Source organism: Rhamphochromis sp. 'chilingali', assembly GCF_963969265.1.
Source record: "Rhamphochromis sp. 'chilingali' genome assembly, chromosome: 6".
Lineage (NCBI taxonomy): Eukaryota > Metazoa > Chordata > Actinopteri > Cichliformes > Cichlidae > Rhamphochromis > Rhamphochromis sp. 'chilingali'.
Window position 1 is genome coordinate 28,247,920 of NC_137933.1, and position 21,167 is coordinate 28,269,086.

Below are 21,167 nucleotides of genomic sequence, written 5' to 3' on the forward strand. Positions count from 1 at the left end.
TTATGCATAGATGGATCTCTGGAGGCCCCATTCTGTCCCCTTAACTTCTGCACTGTGTGCTGAAATCAGCTGTACTATCAAAATAGTTTTTCTTCAACTTGATTTTTATGTTTTGGAGGTCAAAGCCACGGGGAGACAGTTCTGGCGAGCAGGGCTGGTGGTGAGTGATAATTGTGTTGTTCATAATGTGACCTTCAGGGAGTGATCTACACAAGAAGTTATTTTAAAGGTTATGAAACTTAAAGCTCCTTTCAGCTCCTCCCTTGTTCACTACGGATTGCTACAGCGAGTAGCTCCACATATTGGAAATGGCAGATTTTTATACCGGATGCCCTTCCTGTCACAAACCCAAAGATTTTTTTGTCTCCTCCCAAAATTGAACTGGGGATTTTGTTTTTCGTTTTTTAGGTGAATGTGTAAACCACTACTCTATGGAGAATCTAAGTTGTTAAACTTAAACTTAAAAGTTTTTGATTGATTCCCAGAATTTGTTGATCAGACCTTGTATGTTCACGAGATCGTTTGGTTGTTTTAGACATAGATTTCTGCTCATCAGTGTGGATGTTAAAGTAGTCCCTCCTTACTAATGTCTTTGCTCAGGATGGACTCATGCTCTCGGGTGAAGAAGGAAAATGGCGCCTGCTGAAGGAGGCTCTACCAAGACTGGAAGGGCTGAAAGCTGAGTCCAGTATCCTTTGTCTCTGTCAAGTTCCTCTAAAGCCAGTGGACACCGAATCTCTATGAGAACTTCTTGTAATTGTCTGCTGTTCATATTTCATGTAACTGATAAGACAAGCATCAAGTAATGAGAGTTTAGTTGCTTAATGAAACATGATACTGTAACTCGACTGTCTTAAGTTAGGTCGTAAGTAAGATCGAATTACTTTGGTGCTGATCAGATTAGATCAGAACTTCATGTACTGATGTACAAATGATGATGGTGGTGGCTTCACTGGTTGGTTGGCAGCTCCGAGTAATTAAGAGTCTAATTAAAAGTGGATTGAGATTCTGTGCTTTCATCACCATAAAGCTGGCGTAACCATTTTCATCATAAAACAACACAAAGGAGGGAGAGAGACAAACATCAGATAGTTTATATCATTCAGCGCAGAGAAGTAAACTAATTTATGCAATGTTGTTTTCATAAATCCTTAAGATTTCCCTGAGGAGTCTGCAGCTTTAATCATATTTTCGGGGATGCAGGATAAATGTTACTTTTCCTTAATTCACCTTCCAGATTGGGAAATGCTGTTGGAGAGCAGTAGGCATCTGTTATCAAGCGTTGGTGGTGAAATTCCTGAGGAAAATCTATACAAGCTCAGAATTACAGACATGGCTTTAGATGCTTCAGTTCACCTGGGACGCTGGGAGGAAGCTATGAGTTACGGGGTGACGACACTTCCAGCATACAGGTGAGTCACTGTGTGCCTGTTTCTGTTTGGCTCAGGCAGTACACTGTCAAGGAAACTAAACAATCTGCGTTTCACCCATGAATGACTAATATGTCATCAGATGTAAAGAAAGAAAGAAAGAAATCAGTTCCCTATATTTGTGTATGTGTGCCTGGATTCAGGGCGTTTATCAGACCTGGTTTTAGGATAAGCATAAAGTCTGAGTGCATTCAAAGTGCTGTTCACTGAGATGAGGGAGGATTGCATAACCTTACCAGTATAAATTAGTACAGAGATATGGGTTTATTTAACCGTCCTGATGCCTTTTATAGTCATCTCAAAACTTCTGGATTGTGTTTAATTTTAGTATAGATCAATCTTTACTGTTTTTAATACTAAGAAAGCGAGTCGGAGAGTGTTCAATTGCTACCATGGGGATTAGGGAAGATTAAGTTACTTGATGTAGTCCTAGACTTTAGTAGATATTATCATCCATCCATCCATTTTCTGCAGCCTATCTGAGTCTGGGTCATGGCAGCAGCAGTCTGAAAGTAGAAAGGCCCAGATCTCTCTCTTTAGTCACCTCCGTCAACTCTTCTGGGGGGGACACTGAAGCGTTCCCAAGCCAACTGAGAGACATAATCTCTCCAGCGTGTCTTGAATTTGCCCCGGGGCCCCTTCCCAGTTGGACATGTCAGAAACACCTCACTTGGGAGGCGTCATGAAGGCATCGCAGTCGGATGTCTGAATCACCTCAAGTGGTTCCTTTCAGTATGAGGAGTAGTGGCTCTACTCTGACCCTCTCACAAATGACTCTCACAGAGCTCCTCATCCTGTCCTTATGAGTGAACCTAGACACCTTTCAGAGAAAACTTACTTTTGCAGCTTGGCTTAGCCATCTTATTCTTTTGGTCACTACCCACAGCTCATAGCCATAGATGAGGGTAGAAATGTACACAGACCAGTAAATCTTCAGTTTTGCTTTCAAACTCAGTTTTCCTTTTCTCTTTTTATCATAACACTTCCTGTTGTATTTGTTGGTTTTTAATATCAGGCTAGTCTGTCTTGTAAAGAGAATTTTGATGTCATGGTAAAATAAATGTTAACTAAAAATGAATAAATATAATACTCAAAGAGGTGGATGAGAGAACCCAAATGTCCAAAGAAACCTATCTTTAACCTGCCAGCTCTTCTTCAAACTCTGCATGATCTCTGTGCCCGTGCAGCCATGTGAGAATAGGGCAGGTAATTGGCATCTTCCTGCAGGAGTCTGTGTGTGATGCAGACTCCTGCTGTGTGCTGCATGTGAGATTTCAGACAAGGTCCTGAGCTGAGTCTCACAACATTGTGCTGATCATATATGAACAGGTATGATAGTGTGTTAGGTTAACATAAAATTTATGTTTTTTTTGGTTTTATTTCTTAGTTTTTCTGCACTGAATTTCCTTTTGTTATTTTCTTGAAGCAGAGATTAAAGATTATTAGATTTAGTTAGCAATTTAGCAAGCTCGCATAATAAAACACATCACAGTGAAAATGTCCGAGTTTATCACTGCAGCAGGAAGATCAATGCATATTTTTTTACCATCATAATTAAATATTCAAAACATGGGAAAATCACCACAATGACAACCCTTGAGTTACTGGTTTTCTGATCTTCGCATTTTATTCCATTGTGTTGCTAATTCAAAAATGAAAGACCACATAGGCTCCATACAGTCTCGATCAAAAGTTTAAGACCACTTAAAAAATGGCAAAAAATCATATTTTGTATGGTTAACAAGGTTCCAAGTAGAGCTTCAACATGCAACAAGAAGAAATGGGAGTGAGACAAAAAAAAAATTTGAGCATGCAATTTATTGAAAACAACGCTTAAACTGAAACACCTGATCAAAAGTGTAGGACCTCATGCTTTTAAAAGGCCAAATCTGTGCAAAAATGAGGATTCATTGTCATTTTCTGTCAGGCAGTCACACTGTCATGACGTTCTGATGGCAAAAGCAAAAAAAACGTTCCCTTTTTGAACGTGGTCAGGTTGTTGAACTGCATAAGCAGGGTCTCTCGCAAAGTGCCATCGCTGCCGAGCTGGACGCAGTAAGACAGTCATTTGGAATTTGTTAAATGATCCAGAGGGTTATGGAACAAAAAAGTCAAGTGGAAGACCCCAAAAAACTTTCACCAGCACTGAGCCAGAGGATCCAATTGGCTGTCCATCAAGACACTGGACAATCCTCAACCCAAATTAAGGCCATTACTGGTGCTGACTGCAGCGCCATAAACATCAGACGGCATCTGAGACTGAAGTGATGTTTTCAATGCACCACGGTGGAGGGGGCGCCATAATGGTCTGAGGTGCTTTTTCCTTGGAACAATGGAGCTTCAGGAGGTGCAGGGGCGTCAAACGGTGGCTGGCTATGTCCAGATGTTGCAGAGAGCATCCTTCATGACTGAGGGCCCTCGTCTATGTGGTAACGACTGCAGGTTTTTCAACAGGACAACAGGACAATGGTACAGTACACAATACCTGCAGGACAGGGGACTTCTTCCAGGAGAATAACATCACTCTTTTGGGTCATCCTGCATGTTCCCCTGATCTAAATCCAATTGAGAACTTTTGGGGATGGATGGCAAGGGAAGTTTACAGGTTACAGGTTTCTTTGGAGGTGTGGTCCTAAACTTTTGATCAGCTGTAAAACAGCCTGTTTCAGTTGAAGCGTTGATTTCAATAACTTGCATGCTCAAAAAATGTTTTTTCTCTCTCCCATTTCTTCTTGTTGCATGTTGAAACCATGCAAAATATGATTTTTTTTGCCATTTTTCAAGTGAGCTTAAACTTTTGTTGTGAAAATGAATCTTATTTTCAGCTTTGCATGCAGGCAAATGTGCTTAAAACAAATAATTTGTAAGATCAGAGCAAAATGTTTATGCCATTCATAGAAAAATTTAAATCTAAACTGAGATTTCTGTATATGCAGGTAATCACCCTCAAATCTGGGAATGCAATGTGATGTCTAAACCAACAGGGCAACTGTTAAGTCCTCAAATATTTTTATCTAATAAGTACAGCATTTTTAATTAATAAAAGAGTAAAAACCCTAAGTGAATCAAGTAAACGCAATGAACAAGGGAAAAAATAGTGAAATGATGGTGAGAGAGTTGGATTCCAAATCCAAAAATCTTTAAATCTACGTCTGAATTTACAGTAAATTGCATCAACAGTTCCCAGCTTCGATTGTCCAACCATCACTCTGTCTCTTCTTTTTTTGCAGTTCAGTTTGTACAAACTCAACATTATACCTACGCACTTCAGCAAGTGTGTGTGTGTGTGTGTGTGTTTGTGTCAGTATGTGTGAGAGAGATGCAGAGAAAGAAAGACTAATTGATCTTGTGTGAAGGGCAGCGCTCTACTGGGATAGCTGTGCTCACACACACACACGCTCCCGCAACAGCATATCCACAGGAGAGAAACGGCAACGGCCTATAAATAAATAAGCAGACACAGGGCAGCAGAAAGAAAGAGATGGTGATGTGTACAAGGGGATGGAGAGAACTGCTGTAAAACGTGTGTCAAAGAATCAAAGACAAAGCCAGTGAGAGGGGTGGGTGCGGGGGCTTTAGGCTCTGTATAAAAGATATAAGCAGGAAATTAATGAAAAATGAGAGGTGGGGTGGGGGGGCTGCAGGGTGATCAACAGCTTGACAGAAGAGAGAGGAGGGAAAAAAGATCTGCAGAAATGATGGAAATAAAACATGAGTGATGGGATCACAAGGAAAAGAAGAGTAAAGGTAACGTACAGGAAGGGAAGGGTTAAAAACAGGTATAATGAATGAAATGGACACGGACGAGTGAAAATGTTGAAAGAAAAAAAGAGTGGAAGGAATTCAGGAGAAAAAAGTGAGAAGTGAGTGGGAGGAGGATCCTCCATATTCATCTCCCATCTTCCTCTGGGCTCTTCAGATGCAAGAAAGATAGCTGCAGGAGTTCTCGATCACTCCATTTCTCCTGTCCTTCCCCTCATTCTGTATTCCTTTTTTCTTTCACACTCTCCCACTGCAGGTCTTTTCAGAGTTACTCTATTCAGTTTGTGATATATGGAGAAGGTTTTCCCTGCGAATAATGCTCACCTGCTGCAGGCTGTGCACACCAGGCCTATTGAACCCCTTCTGTACTGCACATATTTTACTGCTATAGATATGCACACACACACATACCCAGATTATTCTGTTCACGAATGCATCCAGATATCTTTCTTTCAGTAGATGCTCTGATGACTTTTTATGCATAAAGTAAAGCAAAAAGCATCTCTGGACACATTTTGTAGCTTAGTGTTGTTTCTCCATTTCTTAAACACAAGTACTGACAATCTTCTCAGACCTACAGGTCAGCACGAATGTGGAATAATAGCATCAGCTTGATACTTCCTTTTTTACATCATTCAGTTTTTGATTTTCAAATGCCCAGACCTTTTTTCTCTGTCTGTATTTGCATTAACATTCAGCAGTATCACAGGGACAAATCTCTTGCATAAGATTTCTGCATCAGCAGTGGCCTTGATGGACCAGCCAAGTGCACCCGCGGTGTCAGTCTTTATGAGTCCTGCTGTCAGCGTATGAAATTGAAGTTTGTTTAAAATGTTGCAGACAAATGAGACTAGCAGACAGCGTAGATTTGTCTAAAAACCACAAACTGGTTTAATATAATATTTAATGAAAGGCTACTTTTATAAATACCTAATCCAATGAGAAGATGTTGGTCGTTCTAACCTATAGGCAAAGTTACAAGGTGAATAAAGTAACTGAAGAAATGTGTTTCTGTGGATAATTTAGACTTTTCTCAGATTGTTTACTCTTTTCGATAAAGCTGCTTGTAGCCATGCAGCTTGGATCGAAGATCCTGTGCAGGCATCACTTAGCTTTAAGCAAACCAGAAAGGTTAGAAGTCAGTGTTATCGATCGCTGTGGTCCTGTTGTCTGCTAGCTTACGAGACTCGGGCAAAGACCTTCTTTAGATGCAGTAGTTAATTGGTGACTTTGTCTGCAAAGTGTAACGTGCGGTGGAGATGAAGCCAGCCGCGGAGGTGTGCAGGTGGATAGCGAATGAGCAACAGCTTCTGACTTTCCAAAAAGTACTCATTTATTTACAATATCAAAAATAAGTGCTACCTCTACCACACATTACTGAAGAGCACACTAGTCCGCGTACACACGGGAGCATCCATTACAGGAGGAGTGCGAAGAAGAACAAAAAGGGGGTGACACCAGTCGTGAGACAGGAGGCGCCGCCATGTGGTGATACACTGCATTACGATAGCAACTGTTACAAAAGACGGCTGACTAACTGTGATTTAAATGTTCTTTGTCTTGCATAGTTGTTGCAATTTCCCTTAAATGTACAACTGAAATTACTGTTGCATTTGACAAACAACAAAAACGCAATTAAGCTAAATACTTGCAGCAAATCTGACCTTCTCCTTCAGTTACTTCTACTTAGTAAGATAATCTTTGTTTCCCTCTCACAAACAGCAGGCCGTGGATCTTTTTGTTCCAAACAAGTGCCTCATTAGTTCCGCTGCATTTGCCTGGAAATGCTACACTTTTCCACAACTATTAATTTCTTCTTCTTACTGCCTCTTGTATGCATAGCCGAGAGCTATAGCTTTGTAACTAGCTCCGTATGACGATGAGACCGTATTTCTCTTCAATTTACTCTTCCGAGGAGAAAAAAAAAATAGGGGATAAATCAGGAGACAGCAAATTAATTAAATTACTCTAATTGCTTTGCGGTTCTATATGAGAGGAATTATAATTGGATTGTGGGCTTGATGTGTGTGTTTGTATGTCGTGGAAGTCAGAATCACTGGCTTGGTGATTAAGCCAATATTGTAACTTATTATTCATGGGCTACTAATTTTGTTGGTTTATTCTTTGAACTTTCTGTTTAATAATTCAATTTTAACCAGAGGATAAGGGGCCACCTCTTTAATTGGTTGGCTTGTCAGTTGATAGTTTAGTTTGGCTTTGAGGTTCAAACAAATGGGCTGTTAGCATTGTGGGTAAAAAGTGGTGAAAAATTAGGAAACTATAGAGTTTGAAATGACTCCAGCTGTGGCCACTACATGGAAATTCATTTTGGATTTCTCTTTATTACCAGAACAGATTTTATTGTTTTTTTTGTTTTTTTTTGTTTTTTGTTTTTTTCGCCTGTCCCATTTGGTTCTTTAGCCATCAGAATTGTTGTCTGAAGACCAACAAGGATACCCAATGGATTTACTTTGCCAAATGGATCATCGTGGCATTGCCGTATTGGTCCATTTGGTCGATCTTTGTTTTTATTATTTATTATATTTTATTTTCAGATGTTACAGACGGGACAGACATGAGTGAGAGATAGGAAATGGAGAAAGAAAGAGGAAGGAAAGGAAAAACAGAAGGGGAGAGGGACAGTGAGAAAGGGGGGGAGAAAAAAAATAAAAATCTCCTGGATCACCTGTTGAGAGAAGAATAGAAAACAAGCAAAAAAAGACAAAAAAAAAACAAAAACAAAGCAACATACTAAACACAACACCATCGCATTAATCTAGCTAAGTGTAAACAGCAGTAAATACTAAATATTCAATGTTGTTGTGCAGCACGCAGGACAGATGTGCTTCGAAGTAGCAGCCAAGAAAGGTGTAATTTGGGTCTACGAGCAGTGAACACCCGTGTGCATACCTGTGTGGATCAGCGCGCTTGTATTCCAAAGGTTTCTCCATGTAACGATCTGCTAGGGAGTGTGGGGGGGCCACAGCCCCGTCCTCCAGGGTGTGAAGCAGGTATGGAGGAGATCAAAACTCCAGACATCCAGAGGCCCCCAGAACACAAGAGACCAAGGAAGACCAACAGAGGGGCAGCCGCGCCACTGTTCCAGTAAGAGCTGAGGAGAGTCCCAGATGAGGGTTCACTCAGCAGCCGTGGAGCAGAAGCCAGGGGGAGTTGCAGTGACGCGCCCGTGAGCTCCGCCGGCCGCCAGCTGTGCCTGAGTGACCGAGCCCCAGGCCGAGAGGCCGGGGGCACCCCACCCCCGAAGGGGCCCAAGCGAGCCCCAGGCTCCAGGCCCCGATAAGCGGCCGCCAAGGAGTGAGCCGGTGTGTACCTGGACGCCCACCCCCAGACACAAAGAACCACCAACGCACCGACACCTGAGGGAGTCCGCCACCGGCAGGGGAAGTGGTGGTGGGTGGAGATAGGCCTCCAAACCTTGGAGGGCCTGAGGTGTCCCCAGAGAGGTGGCGTCTGATACCCAACCTGACATATAGACACAGACATACAGGCACACACAGACACAAACATCCATTTCCCCCCTCATGCTCTCAAATGCACTCACTCCACACTCAACCAACGTGGAGACAGACATAAAGAGACGCTGTACACACGATCACACTCCCCAAGCGTACTCTACAAACCGGGTCTAGGTACCCTTGCCCCTGGAGGGGGGAACTGCACCCAGACCCAGGTGGTGTTTCCCTTTTCCCTGCGGTGGGGAGAGGTAGACCACCCCGACTCCGTAGCAGCAGGGAGGCCCCACACTCCAGACCGCAGTCGGACGGCCAACTCCACCTAGCCCTCCCGCTCCAGCAGGCCGCAGAGAATGGGGGTGGGAGAAGACTCCAAACCTCCCTCCACCCGCTCATTGTAGTGTTGATGCATGTGTGTTCTAAGGTGCAATTAAAACCCAGGAGGGCATGGAGCTACCTGCCAAGGAGCAGCAGGTAAGCGCATGGTCCCTCCTGATAGCCCTCAATGTCTACGTGTATTTAAAATTGAGAGGTGGGCAACGACGCCAGGGGTGAGGTGTACACCCTGATGGTAATTTGGACTCCGTGATTGTGCCCACCCCCAAGATCCTATATGTATGTGTAATGAGAGTGTGAATAATGTGAATGTCTAAGTTGTGGGATAAAATTGAGGCAGAGGCAGCCAGAAGGGGACAGAGGGGGGGGTAGCCTCCTCTGCACCCTGGTGACATACCCCTACTCCAAGGCCCTGCATGTGTGGGTGGTTGTGGTGGAGCGGGAAGAGAGAGGCAGCTGGAGATGGGGAGGGAAGGAAGGGAGGGGCAAGTAACCCCTCCCTGGGGCCAGCTCCCCCGCTGACCCCAGTAGGCACTCCCACACTCCGCGACCCGCCAGGGAAAGGGGGCCCAGGCCCATCCAGACCGGGGCCCAGTGCAGCAGCGCCTCCCGGCCCCACAGAGCCCGGGACAGTCCACCCAACCCCACCACAGAGAAAACTGCACCCACCCCACCATCCACTCTTCTTCCAGACTACATAAGACAGTAAACGCCCAGGCTGAGATCTTCCTCCACCTCTCCTGTATCTCCCCCTCCTGCAGAGAGAGTTCCTGAAGAGAGGAAAGCTCCTGCAAGATGTGACCATCTCCCCCACCAGTTGAAGAGCCCCCCAGGTGGTTCGACGCACCGGCGGCACCCTGCTCCAGGGCCGGGCCCCCATGCACCCACCCGCCCACAACCCCGGCAACACACCAACCAGGATCCAAGCCCCCGAGGCCCGGCCCGGGCCCCAGCCCAGAGACGGAGCGCCCCCAGAACCTCACGCCCATCCCGGACCCACCCAGGGCCAGCCAGGCTACCAGGTCAGTAACCCACGTCCGTCAGCACAGACCCTCCCCTAGCCCCGCTGCACGCAGCCGCGAGGAAACAGTCACCTGAGAGCCAACAGAGCCCCCAACCGGACATGACCGCTACCCCGGGTTGAGCCCCCCAAGGAAGATGCCTCCGGGGAACCCCCCGACACCCTAAGCCTGTCCCTACCCCCACACCAATCACAACAGTGAAGGTGGGACCAAATTATGACCCCCCACCCCCACTAGGTGATGGAGCTGACAAAAGGAGTCCAGAGCAATTGATCTGATGTGGTGGCAGAGGCTGTATCAAGACTAATGTAATCTAATAGATAATTTCTATATTGGTTAGAATTAAGATTATTTTTATTTTTCCAGTTCATGAGGACTGTTTTCTTGGCTATGCATAGGGCAGTGAAAATCATATGGGCTATATTCTTTTCTGAAGTGACATTATCTAAGCTGCCCAGTAAACACACTAAGGGGGAGGTTGGAATGTTACATTTCAGACACTTTGATAAGTCTTCACATATCTCGCGCCAAAACTTTTGCACTGGTGGACAGAACCAAAGAGCGTGGATGTAATTGTCTGGTGTATTGCCTTGACAGTGTGAGCAGTTGTTGGAAGATGTAAAGCCCATCTTGAACATCCGATGACCTGTATAGTGCACTCTATGTAGTATTTTGTATTGTATTAATTGCAGACTGGGATTTTTTAATTAATTTAAAGGTTTTTAAGCAAATCTGAGACCAGAGGTTTTGGTCTAAGCTGACTGATAAATCTGCTTCCCACTTTGCAATAGGAAGGGATATTGATTCATCTAATTTAGAAAGTGTTCTGTATATTTTAGATAATAATTTGGGGGATTTAAGAGTAAGAAAATGTGCCGCACTTAGTGGTGTTTGTAATTCAACTTGACTGAGGTTAAATTTCTTTTTTACTATGGATTTAATTTGTTGATATTCTAAAAACCTTGTCTTGTTGATCCCATATTGTGCAACTAGTCTGTCAAATGGAATAAATTCTGTTCCCTCTAATATATGTTCTAAGTATTTAATTCCTTTACAACTCCATTCTGGGAAATTAATCATATTATTGTTTTGTAATATGTCAGGGTTATTCCAGATAGGTGTACGTTTGCATGGGATTAATGAAGACTCCGTTATTTTTAGAAACTCCCACCATGCTGTCAGAGAAAAGCTGATGTTGATACTTTTAAAGCATTCATGTCTTTTGATGTTTGAGCTAATAAATGGTAGGTCTGAAATCTCTAGATCCTTGCATAGTGCCTGTTCAACATCTAGCCAGGGCTCAACTAAGAAGGTATGTTTTAACCATTCTGAGATGAACTGAAGCCTGTTGGCTAAGAAGTATTGGTGAAAATTAGGCAGATCTAATCCTCCTCTATCCTTGGTTCTTTGTAGCATTTTTAAGCTGATACGCGGGGGTTTATCTTTCCAAAGGAATTTGGAAATATATGAATCCAGAGATCTGAACCAATCTTGTGATGGTTTGTTAGGGATCATCAAAAATAAGTAATTTATTTTTGGCAAGATCATCATTTTTATAGTGGCGACCCTTCCCATGAGTGATATGGGTAAAGATTTCCATCTAGTCAGATCGCCTTCTACTTTCTTTAGAAGTGGGATGTGGTTTAATTTAGTTAAGTCTGAAAGCTTAGGAGAGACATTAATACCTAAATATTTAATATTTCCGGATTGCAGTGGGGCAGAGGAAGAATTATGGAAGGAGCAGTTAATGGGGAGAACTGTAGATTTTGGCCAGTTAATTGAATAATCTGAAACTCTTGAAAACCAGTTTATTAAAGTAATTACCTCAGAGAGGTTGGTTTGTGTGTTTTGCAGAAAAAGCAACACATCATCCGCATAGAGACTGATTTTATGTTCTATGTTCTTACATTTTATGCCCTTAATTGTTGTAGCCTGTCTAAATGCTGCTGCTAGAGGTTCGATAAAAATTGCAAAAAGTGAAGGGGAGAGTGGGCATCCCTGTCTGGTGCCCCTCAGGAGACAGAAGCTGGAGGATGTCTGGTCATTTGTTCTGATACGAGCTGTTGGGGAATTGTATAATATTCTTATCCAGTTTATGAAAGAGTTTCCAAAACCAAATTTGTGTAAAGTTGCGAATAAAAATTTCCAGTTAACTCTGTCAAATGCTTTTTCTGCATCTAGAGATAATATTATGGTTTCGATGTTTTTATCGTATGAGTAGTCTATTAAATTAAGTAATCTACGAGTGTTTGTTGAGGAGTGCCTGCCTTTTATGAAACCAGTTTGGTCAGGATGAATTAAGAGGGGGGTCATTTTCTCTAATCTCTTTGAGAGAGCTTTGCAGATTATTTTAAGGTCTACATTTAAAAGAGAAATTGGACGATAGCTTGAGGGAAATAAAGGGTCTTTGCCTGGTTTTAGCAGGAGACTAATGTTGGCAGAATTCATATTTGGTGGTAGTCTGCCATTTTCCTCGATTTCCTGCAACATGCCGTGGAATACTGGTGCCAAAATTATCCAGAATTCTTTGTAGAATTCTGCAGGGAAGCCGTCTGGACCTGGAGCCTTATTATTGGGCATACTTATCAGTGTGTTTGTATGTCGTGGAAGTCAGAATCACTGGCTTGGTGATTAAGCCAATATTGTAACTTATTATTCATGGGCTACTAATTTTGTTGGTTTATTCTTTGAACTTTCTGTTTAATAATTCAATTTTAACCAGAGGATAAGGGGCCACCTCTTTAATTGGTTGGCTTGTCAGTTGATAGTTTAGTTTGGCTTTGAGGTTCAAACAAATGGGCTGTTAGCATTGTGGGTAAAAAGTGGTGAAAAACTAGGAAACTATAGAGTTTGAAATGACTCCAGCTGTGGCCACTACATGGAAATTCATTTTGGATTTCTCTTTATTACCAGAACAGATTTTATTGTTAAACAAGAGTGGAAAACTTAGCCGGGGGAAGCTGCTGCCCATAAAGAAATAATTAAGAGTAATGCCCGGTTAACATCAGGTGCTGTTTCTATTATAGCGCGTATTGAATCCCCTTCTGGTGTCTTTACTCTGGAGAGAAGTGAAAACTGGCAAATATGCCGGGTCAAACAGGGTGAAGTGGATTTGTATCGACCTTATCTTTGTGTGCGCACGCTCATACATTAATGGCGATGCGCGTGTGCATTCATGTATATGTGTTTACTCACAGCTCTTTTTGTTTGTTTGTCAGAGACGGAGAAGTGGAGGAAATGGAAATGGAGAAGGGCTCGAGCTTTATCGGTGCACAGTTCTTTAAAATATGTAATCAAGAGAAAGGAGGACAGAACAAATAAATAGAAGGAAGATTAAAGAGGGCTGCAGAGGTAGAGTGCAGAAGAGAAATGAATGGAGAGCAGCCGAAGAGGGCGGGAAACAGCTGAACAACATTGGCAACTTTAATCCCTGCAGCTAGTGGGGTAAAAAGCACAAATATAAACGGGGAGAAGCAGAGGAAGGAGATGTGAAGCGGGAAAAAGGAATGAGAGATTAGAGGAGGGGGATGGAAAAGAAAGGAGAATAAAGGGAAAGAAGAGCCGGGTAAATGAGTGTTTGAGAACTCCAGTGTTTGCCAACAACAAAGCTGTTTCCTAACAGTCCCTAGTGTGTATTTATCTTTATAGGATGAGCAATGTCCCAGTTCAGCATGTGTGTGTGTGAACTTTCACTGTAACACATGTATTTGTAAACATTTACAGTCAGTGTCATGCACACATATCAATAAGCAGTCAAGCTCATCCATTTTTATGCATATGTGCATCTAAATCCATTTGCTCCACAGATACGAATTATAATTAAATGCATTTAGAGGAAAAAGAAGAAATCCCTCTAATTAATTTGACAGCACATTTTCTTATTTGCAGATCTTGCATTAAATATGTCCATGTAGAACGCAAAACAAGAGTGTGTTTTTTAATATGTTTAATAGGCCCTGTGTTTATTTTAAAACAGCTGCTGCTGTTAGATGGATTTTATTAGTTTTGCATTGAAGTACACCAGAGTTGCTGAGCTGTGTGTGTCTGTGTGTGTGTCTCTGTGAGAGATGTGGGAGTCTCTTGATGTCAAAATCATTGATTGGCTTGATGACAGCTCTGAATCTGTCACTGCTGATACACAAACTGCGTCGTTTTCTGTCACTGGAACGTTCCCTTCTAGAGACAGAAGGACTGAAAGGTGGTAATTTGTCTCCTTGGCTGTGTGTATTTTTATGCAGGCAGCAACATTGGGTTTTGAATGGCACATTACTTGTTATTACCCATCTACTCTCTTTAATTTCTTACCTTTTTTGTTGAATTATCTTTGCATTACACTGCATGACCTCAGATGTGATGTGCCGTCATTTCTAGTTAACAGTATAATAAACTGTGCATTTCCCGTATAACAGCACACATATGTGCTGGTAAAGATCTACAGAGAAGGTAACAAGGAGTTGCACTGTGTCTTTGTAGGGTGCCAAGAGAGAAACTGTGGGACTACCTGGGGAAGTTAGGAGGGGTAGAGAACTATGTGAGGGTGAGGACATGAAATCAGTGATAGAGAGTCTGGAGAGGTGGGCAGAAAAGGAATGAAAGTCAATAGAAGGAAGACAATAAATATATGGGGTCAGTCATCCAAACAAGTGAACAGTGGATAGCAAAGAGGAAGAAGAGAGTGCAGGTAGGGAGTGATCAGAATGGAGAGACAGAGGACACTGACGATGGAGCTACCAAGCAGGAGGAAGAGGAAGACTTAAGAGGTTCATGGATGTAGTGAAGGAGGACATGGAGACGGTTGGTGTGACAGAAGAAGATGATAGGGTGAGATGGAGGACGATGATCCACTGTGGCGAACCGTAAGGGAAGGAGCTGAAACAAGAAGGAGAAGAGGACTGCCAGTAGACTCTATACTGCCTCAGATTTAAAGACAGGGGCTGTGATGTAATTACTGTGTACGGATTAGTAAGCTAATATTTCACATCACTCCCTCATCACAAGTTCCCATCCTAGCTCATGAGTTATGCTTGTGTTCTTTCTCTTCTTTTTTTCTTTTGTACTTGTCCTCCTGTGTTTCCTCTTCCTTCCTTCTGTTTTTGCCTTATTGTCCTCCAACTGTGTGTCTCTCTCTCTTTCAGTGGCTAATCACCTTCATACCTCACGCTGAGTGTTCCAGTGTCCTCTCTCTTGTCTGGCAGCTCCCTCTTGTTTTGTTTGTCCTGTCTGACTGATCAGCTGTGATCAGACCTTCCTTACGAACATCTGCATTTGCGTCGGCATGATGCATTTGAGTCCTCACTTAGGGTGTACCCCTCTCTGATAAATGGAATGAGATTATAGTAACGTGCAACTTTAATGCATTACCTTGCAGCGGATTGAAATTTGGACATATATATGCATTAGTATCAGTGTTTTTTATGCTTTTATCGTTAATGCCAAATAGAGTAAATAAGTATAAGCTTTGACATACAAGCGTGCAAAAAAACATATTTAGTCACACTTGTGTATTCAAGGAAGTATAGTCAAACAAACATGGAGGCAAGCTTTTTGCACACTTGTAGAAACTCTAAATATTCTACTTTTCCCCCCTTGCTGTTCTTTTTCTCACTCATGCATACTTGTTTATGCATTACACATGCACTGAGACACTAACAGGAAAAGCAGATTTTCTTAGTCTTGTTTGTGGCTCTTGCTGTTTGGTTCCATGCTGTGAATGTCAGTGGATTGCCTCAGACTTTAGAAATCAAACTGATGAATTAAAGGAAACCCTTAATGTTATATCATGTATGTCCCTGCTGATAAATGAAGTTGATTTAACCTCATTATGTAGTGACTGATTTCTTTTAAGTGACTTGTGAAACAATTAAGTAGCTGGTCTTGCATAAGTTTGTCTACATGGGATATTATAGCATACAAATGTGTATGCTATTGTTTCCCGACTTCCATTTCAGTTTCAATGTGTATATTTAAAAAGTATGACCAAGGAGTGGGCACCACACTGGTTAACGTCCCTGGAAATGCTTAGATGCTAGACAGGAAATTGGGGATGATTGATGAACCTAGGATGTAGCAGGCGTAATGTGAGCTTTATCATGATTGGGCAGCGATGAACTAATTATTTACTCTTTGTACCGATATTGGAAGAGCCATGTGAGTTTGTGCATCCAGTGTACATGTTTTCTATAAACTGGCAGAGGGCTTGTGAACATGTCCCTCAGGGTTTCCTGCGCAGGACTCTGCTGTTGATTTAACCCAGCCAGCCATCCACATCCAGGGGCAGAGCGGTTTTATGAATACTAATTCTCTGTTTAGTATTGCAGCCATTTTTTGCATAAGAAGAAGCATTAACTGCTCCCGTAAGAGCAGTGTGGAGCATTTTCAAGCAAAAATAGAATAGATAGAATAAATGTAAAGGAAAATTACAGTGCAAATGATACCAGAAGAACAACACCCTGAAAGAAATGAAAACAATAATGGAACTTTTCACTTGTTGTGGTGAAATCTAATTACATGTACATGTTGTCTTTCTTCCTAAAGACAGTACTACCCCGATCCCCATCCAGTCCATGGGATACAGCTGATGAGAGTTGGAAAGCTGCAGCATTACCTGGAAAACATCGAAGATGCTTTGGACACATTCAAACAGGTTTGAAGGACTAAATATCAACAAGGACATTTTTTACATTTTAAACTTTATTATTAGCTAATAGAACAAGTCTGGAGACATGTCTTTGTACCAGGTCATGTTAGTCTTAAGCCCTCGAAATGAAGGCAACGGGACTTCTTTTACGAACCAAAAACGAAGACCAGTTGCCTTCATGTCAGGCACCTAAGATCGTGTGGAGACATGTAACAGCAGAGATGATCAGGCAGGATTAAAAACATCTTTGGTTAGTTTTACAATAATCTCTAAAGTACTTAATCTTTAAGTAAAATGTCATGAAAACAGTTACTTTCAGTTTCCTTTATAGAATAGATTGTGTAGCATTATGTGATGATCCCGTTTCATTACATCGCCATACAAGATTGTTCTGGTACTAACAGGGAAGAAAGCTAGTTATGCTTATGTCTCCTATTCCAGGCTTATGGAATCGTAAAGTTCACCCATGGTGAAGATCACCCATTGACGACCGAACTAACGATGAAGATGAAGGAATGTCACAGTGAGATGGATCATCATTCCTCCAGCAGACGCTAAGACGAAGGCGAAAGAAACGTCTTCATGTAACTGATTTCACTGCCTTACGTTCTTTTTATTCATCAACCTGAATAAACGGATTTGTTATTTTGCCATCCATACCTGACCTTTATTGTCTCAACAGTCTTAAAGTAAGGAACTGTTGTTAAAACAGCTCCAGCAACACTTCAGGCTCCTCTTTATACTTTCTCGTGGCAAATAAAACCTTTTTAGCTTTGGTTTGGTGCAGTTTTACGTTAATCGCTTTCATAAATTCTAGCCATAAAACATCTCATTAATGATATCCAAGAACCTGCTTTTCCCAGAATTCCATGAAACGCCAGTGATATTTCTGCAGTTTTGTAGCCAGCCTGTTATCCTGTTTAAATTAGGTTTATGGAAACATTTAAGCACAATTAATCCCATTAATCCTAAAGTTTCTGCATCCTGTCCTTGTTTGAGAACTGGAGAGGAAGAAGCAGAGGGAGGGAGGAAAGCCCCTGTTGGCCCCGGTCTCCTCTGTAATCTGTAGATTCCATTGTGATGAGTGATCCTAGGGTGTGTGTGTGTGTGTTGGTTTAGTAAAGTACATACATCACCCTCTGTGTATTTCCATCACACATACTTCCCATGTTAATCCCTGTTTTTGTTTCTCTGCACACACACACAGTTTTCCCATGTTAATCCCAAAATTCTGCCATATGCAAACTGATGACACTATGTCCTAGGGGCGTGTGTGCACGAATGGGTGTTTTTCTGCCATCTTTCTCAGTCTTCTCAAAAAACTGAGCTGATTTTTTTCCTTTTGGCTCAAAATATTTTTTGTAATTATAGAAAAAAAAAACTGTAGAAACGAGGTATCAACAGATTATTTTTCAACTTTGAAGAGAGAAACGATGCAAGCTTACTGTGTTTCAAAGACTGAGTGGACCCTAGTGGAGTGAATGGCCTGTGGGAGCCGTCTGTGCTGCTGCACCGCTCCTACCTACATTACTCACTTCATTGGTTTTGTTGCTTTCAGTCCTTCACTCGCTCACTTTTCCCATATAACATCCATCAAATGAGATTTAGTGTTTCTTAGCTATAACCTCCTGTCTCTCCCTCTCTGTCACTCACTGTCTCTCTTCCCCATTTATATCTCTCTCTCTCCAAAGGCTTTCAAATGAAATTCTCTATTTGCCGGAGTCTCTCTTTCTCTTTCACTGCACGTCTCTGCAGGCAACCTGACCACACAGAAATAAAGAACACCAAATGTTTTTTTCTTTCTTTCACCACCTCAATTCATTCCCCCCTCTACCATTTACTCAGCCCCATTTTTTAATTTTCACCTTTTCATTCTCATTTTCAGAGACACTCTATGTCACTGTTCCTCCCCCTGCACTACCTCACCTTTACTGTCACCTTACTCGCTATCTGCTAATATTATTCATTTCCTCTCGCTCCATCTTAATAACTCTCCTCTCCATAATTTACCTTTTCTTAAAGATACAAAAGTCAGAAGTTTTCCTGAACTGTGGGATTTGTGTCTTATTTGGTTTTGGCTCACTGATGTTTGCTTTTACTCACTTTTGCTTCAGTACTTGATTATATTTAGGTAATTAAAAGCAAAAAAACCAAGCATTAACCTTGCAGCAAAATGATGCTTACCCAGTGTGTTTAAATGAAAGACCAAGAGGTCCTTTAAGTGTCCACATGTGACAAGTTAGTAGTCACATGTAATTTGGCGATGCTAGCAGCTTTGCCAAAATACAGTATTTGAGGCTGTGAGGATGAGAACGCCGTGGCTTTTTCAGTCCTTTGATTTAAGAGCAGACTTAAATCAAAGGACTGTGAAGCTTAATAGTAACTACCATTACTGCAGTCACCTGAAAACACTTAAACCTGTTCTCTGCATGTTGACTAAAAGTTGCACACTTGCTTTTTGAGGATTTTTAGCTATGCTAGAGTCACTATTCTTGCATTCATTGGTTCCCAATTTCTTAGGCTGTGTGTACACTCCACAAAAACCTAAGAGCTACAGCTCAGAGTCGACAGGCCTCAGTTAGCATGTTAAGTTCACGATAGTAAAATTAAAGACTGAACAGGTGTCACTTGTTTGGAAGGTTTGCCACAAGAAAGGTTCTTCTCTCTAAAAACAACAAAAAAAACATGGCCAGTTTTTGTAAGATTATAATTAATTAACAAACCACTTCTACAACAATGTGCTAAGATGAGACCAAAGTGGACATGCTGATGGACATAATTCAACGCACTCTTATCAGCTGTCAAGCACGGTGGGCTTATGTTGCAGCTACAAGAGTTGTAGTATTGAGTTGAGCTCTTCTGCAGTTATCTCATAGTATTAGTTACAAATCACCTAAAGGATCCTCCTTTTGCTACACTTTTAAAATGCAGTACAGTGTAATCTTATATTGAATAATTTCACCTACTTTATTTCTCTTGTACAGTTTTGGTGCTTCTTCTTGTCACTCCTCTCTTCTTGGATAAAAAGCAGTCCTGTACTCGTCTTCTTTCTCACTTGTCTTCCTTTCTTCTTGCATTTCCCCCTTTGCTACCTTTATTCTTCTCTCGTCTCTAATCTATTATTTCTCCTCGCTCCCATTCCTGCCTTCTCCTCCTTCCTGTTCCCTGCCGTGCACTGATGATCAAAGCAGGCTCAACAGGGCATTACTGTATGTCACAGAAAAGCTGCCTACAGGGTACTCAAGGTCCACATTTACACATGCTCTGGAAACTAAATGATATTTTTGAGTTGTCCCAGTCCCTTGTTTATGTAAATCTAACAGCCCAATGCAATAACGTACAATGTTACGTGTTCCATGTTACATCATTTAAATTTCTGATGAGTTTGAGTCGTAATGCAAAAGATTTTTAGTTCATCAGAAGTGAAACAGCACGCCTTCTGGACATCTGCACACTACTTCGTCTATTCTGTGTGCAAAGAATGAAGCATCAGGTGTGAAACTCTTTTAATACATTCCTTTATTTACATCCCTCCATCTTTTTCTTCCGTCTTTACCATATGTCAGACCAGATTTCACAAAAACGGTAAATCTGCAGTGGACAATATGAGCACAGCGAGACTCCTGTGCACCATTTGTTCCACATTTACACTGATAATGTGTTGTTTTAAATAGAATTACTGAGGGTATTTAGCATGAATATGTCTCACAACTGGCATTTTTATCAAGAGACTGGAACAGAAAAGTGATTTTTTTATTTTTAGTTATCCAGAGATCTTCAAACAACTGACCCTGTGTCTTACAACTGAGCAAAGCAGAAGTTGACTCCTAATGCTAATGATAACATCTGTTTTTGGTAAATGTGGTCTGACCCGGACTTTAACACACAATGCTCCCTAAGATGCCTTGTATGAGATTTACAGATAGCACATTATAATTCTTAAATGTGTCTACAAAATATGCACCAGCACAGCATATGTGTCAGTTTATTCCATAGATCATGTGATGCTTATGTTGTGCAGAGTGACTTTGCAGATGGAAATCTGTGAATAACTTGATTTAAAACACCCCGCTATTCTTTTAGCTGTAATAGTTTCTAGCAATTTTTGATTATTACTACAATAATAAAGGGATATCCCATTAGATTTGGCAGTAACATATCAAGGAAGAAACCTCCCACATAGCATCTTAAAAAGGATAGTTCAATACAAGCCATTAGCTCATTTAGAGGTTAGATTTCCCAAAACACTCGCTGCTAATTACACAGGGCTGCAGTTCATAAGACACAGACATTTCTCTTAAAGCAACACAGCTGCCTTCATACTGGAAGGCTTCTGATTTGCATGTAATCAACTAGCATCCCTGTTCTGCATGTGAATGTTTGGGGAACCAAACCCATTGAAATCCTCAAGAGGAACAACAGGAGCAAATGAAACCAACAACAAAAAAAATATCTAAAATAAAAATGATGGCATATATGCTATGTGCACAGTATATATATTTATATA

The 21,167-nt window shown here is 41.7% G+C and overlaps 1 protein-coding gene across 1 annotated transcript in view; it reads left to right on the forward strand.

The window, feature by feature from the left end:
• smyd3 (SET and MYND domain containing 3) overlaps positions 1-17,317 on the forward strand; it is a 112,001-nt gene extending 94,684 nt beyond the window's left edge. Inside the window, exons 9-12 of the mRNA XM_080884280.1 lie at positions 601-688; positions 1,238-1,412; positions 16,558-16,666; positions 17,102-17,317. Of these exons, the coding sequence (XP_080740406.1) occupies positions 601-688; positions 1,238-1,412; positions 16,558-16,666; positions 17,102-17,218 (489 nt within the window). The 3' untranslated portion in view covers positions 17,219-17,317. The remainder of the gene's footprint in view (positions 1-600; positions 689-1,237; positions 1,413-16,557; positions 16,667-17,101) is intronic.
• Positions 17,318-21,167: the final 3,850 nt, after the last annotated feature.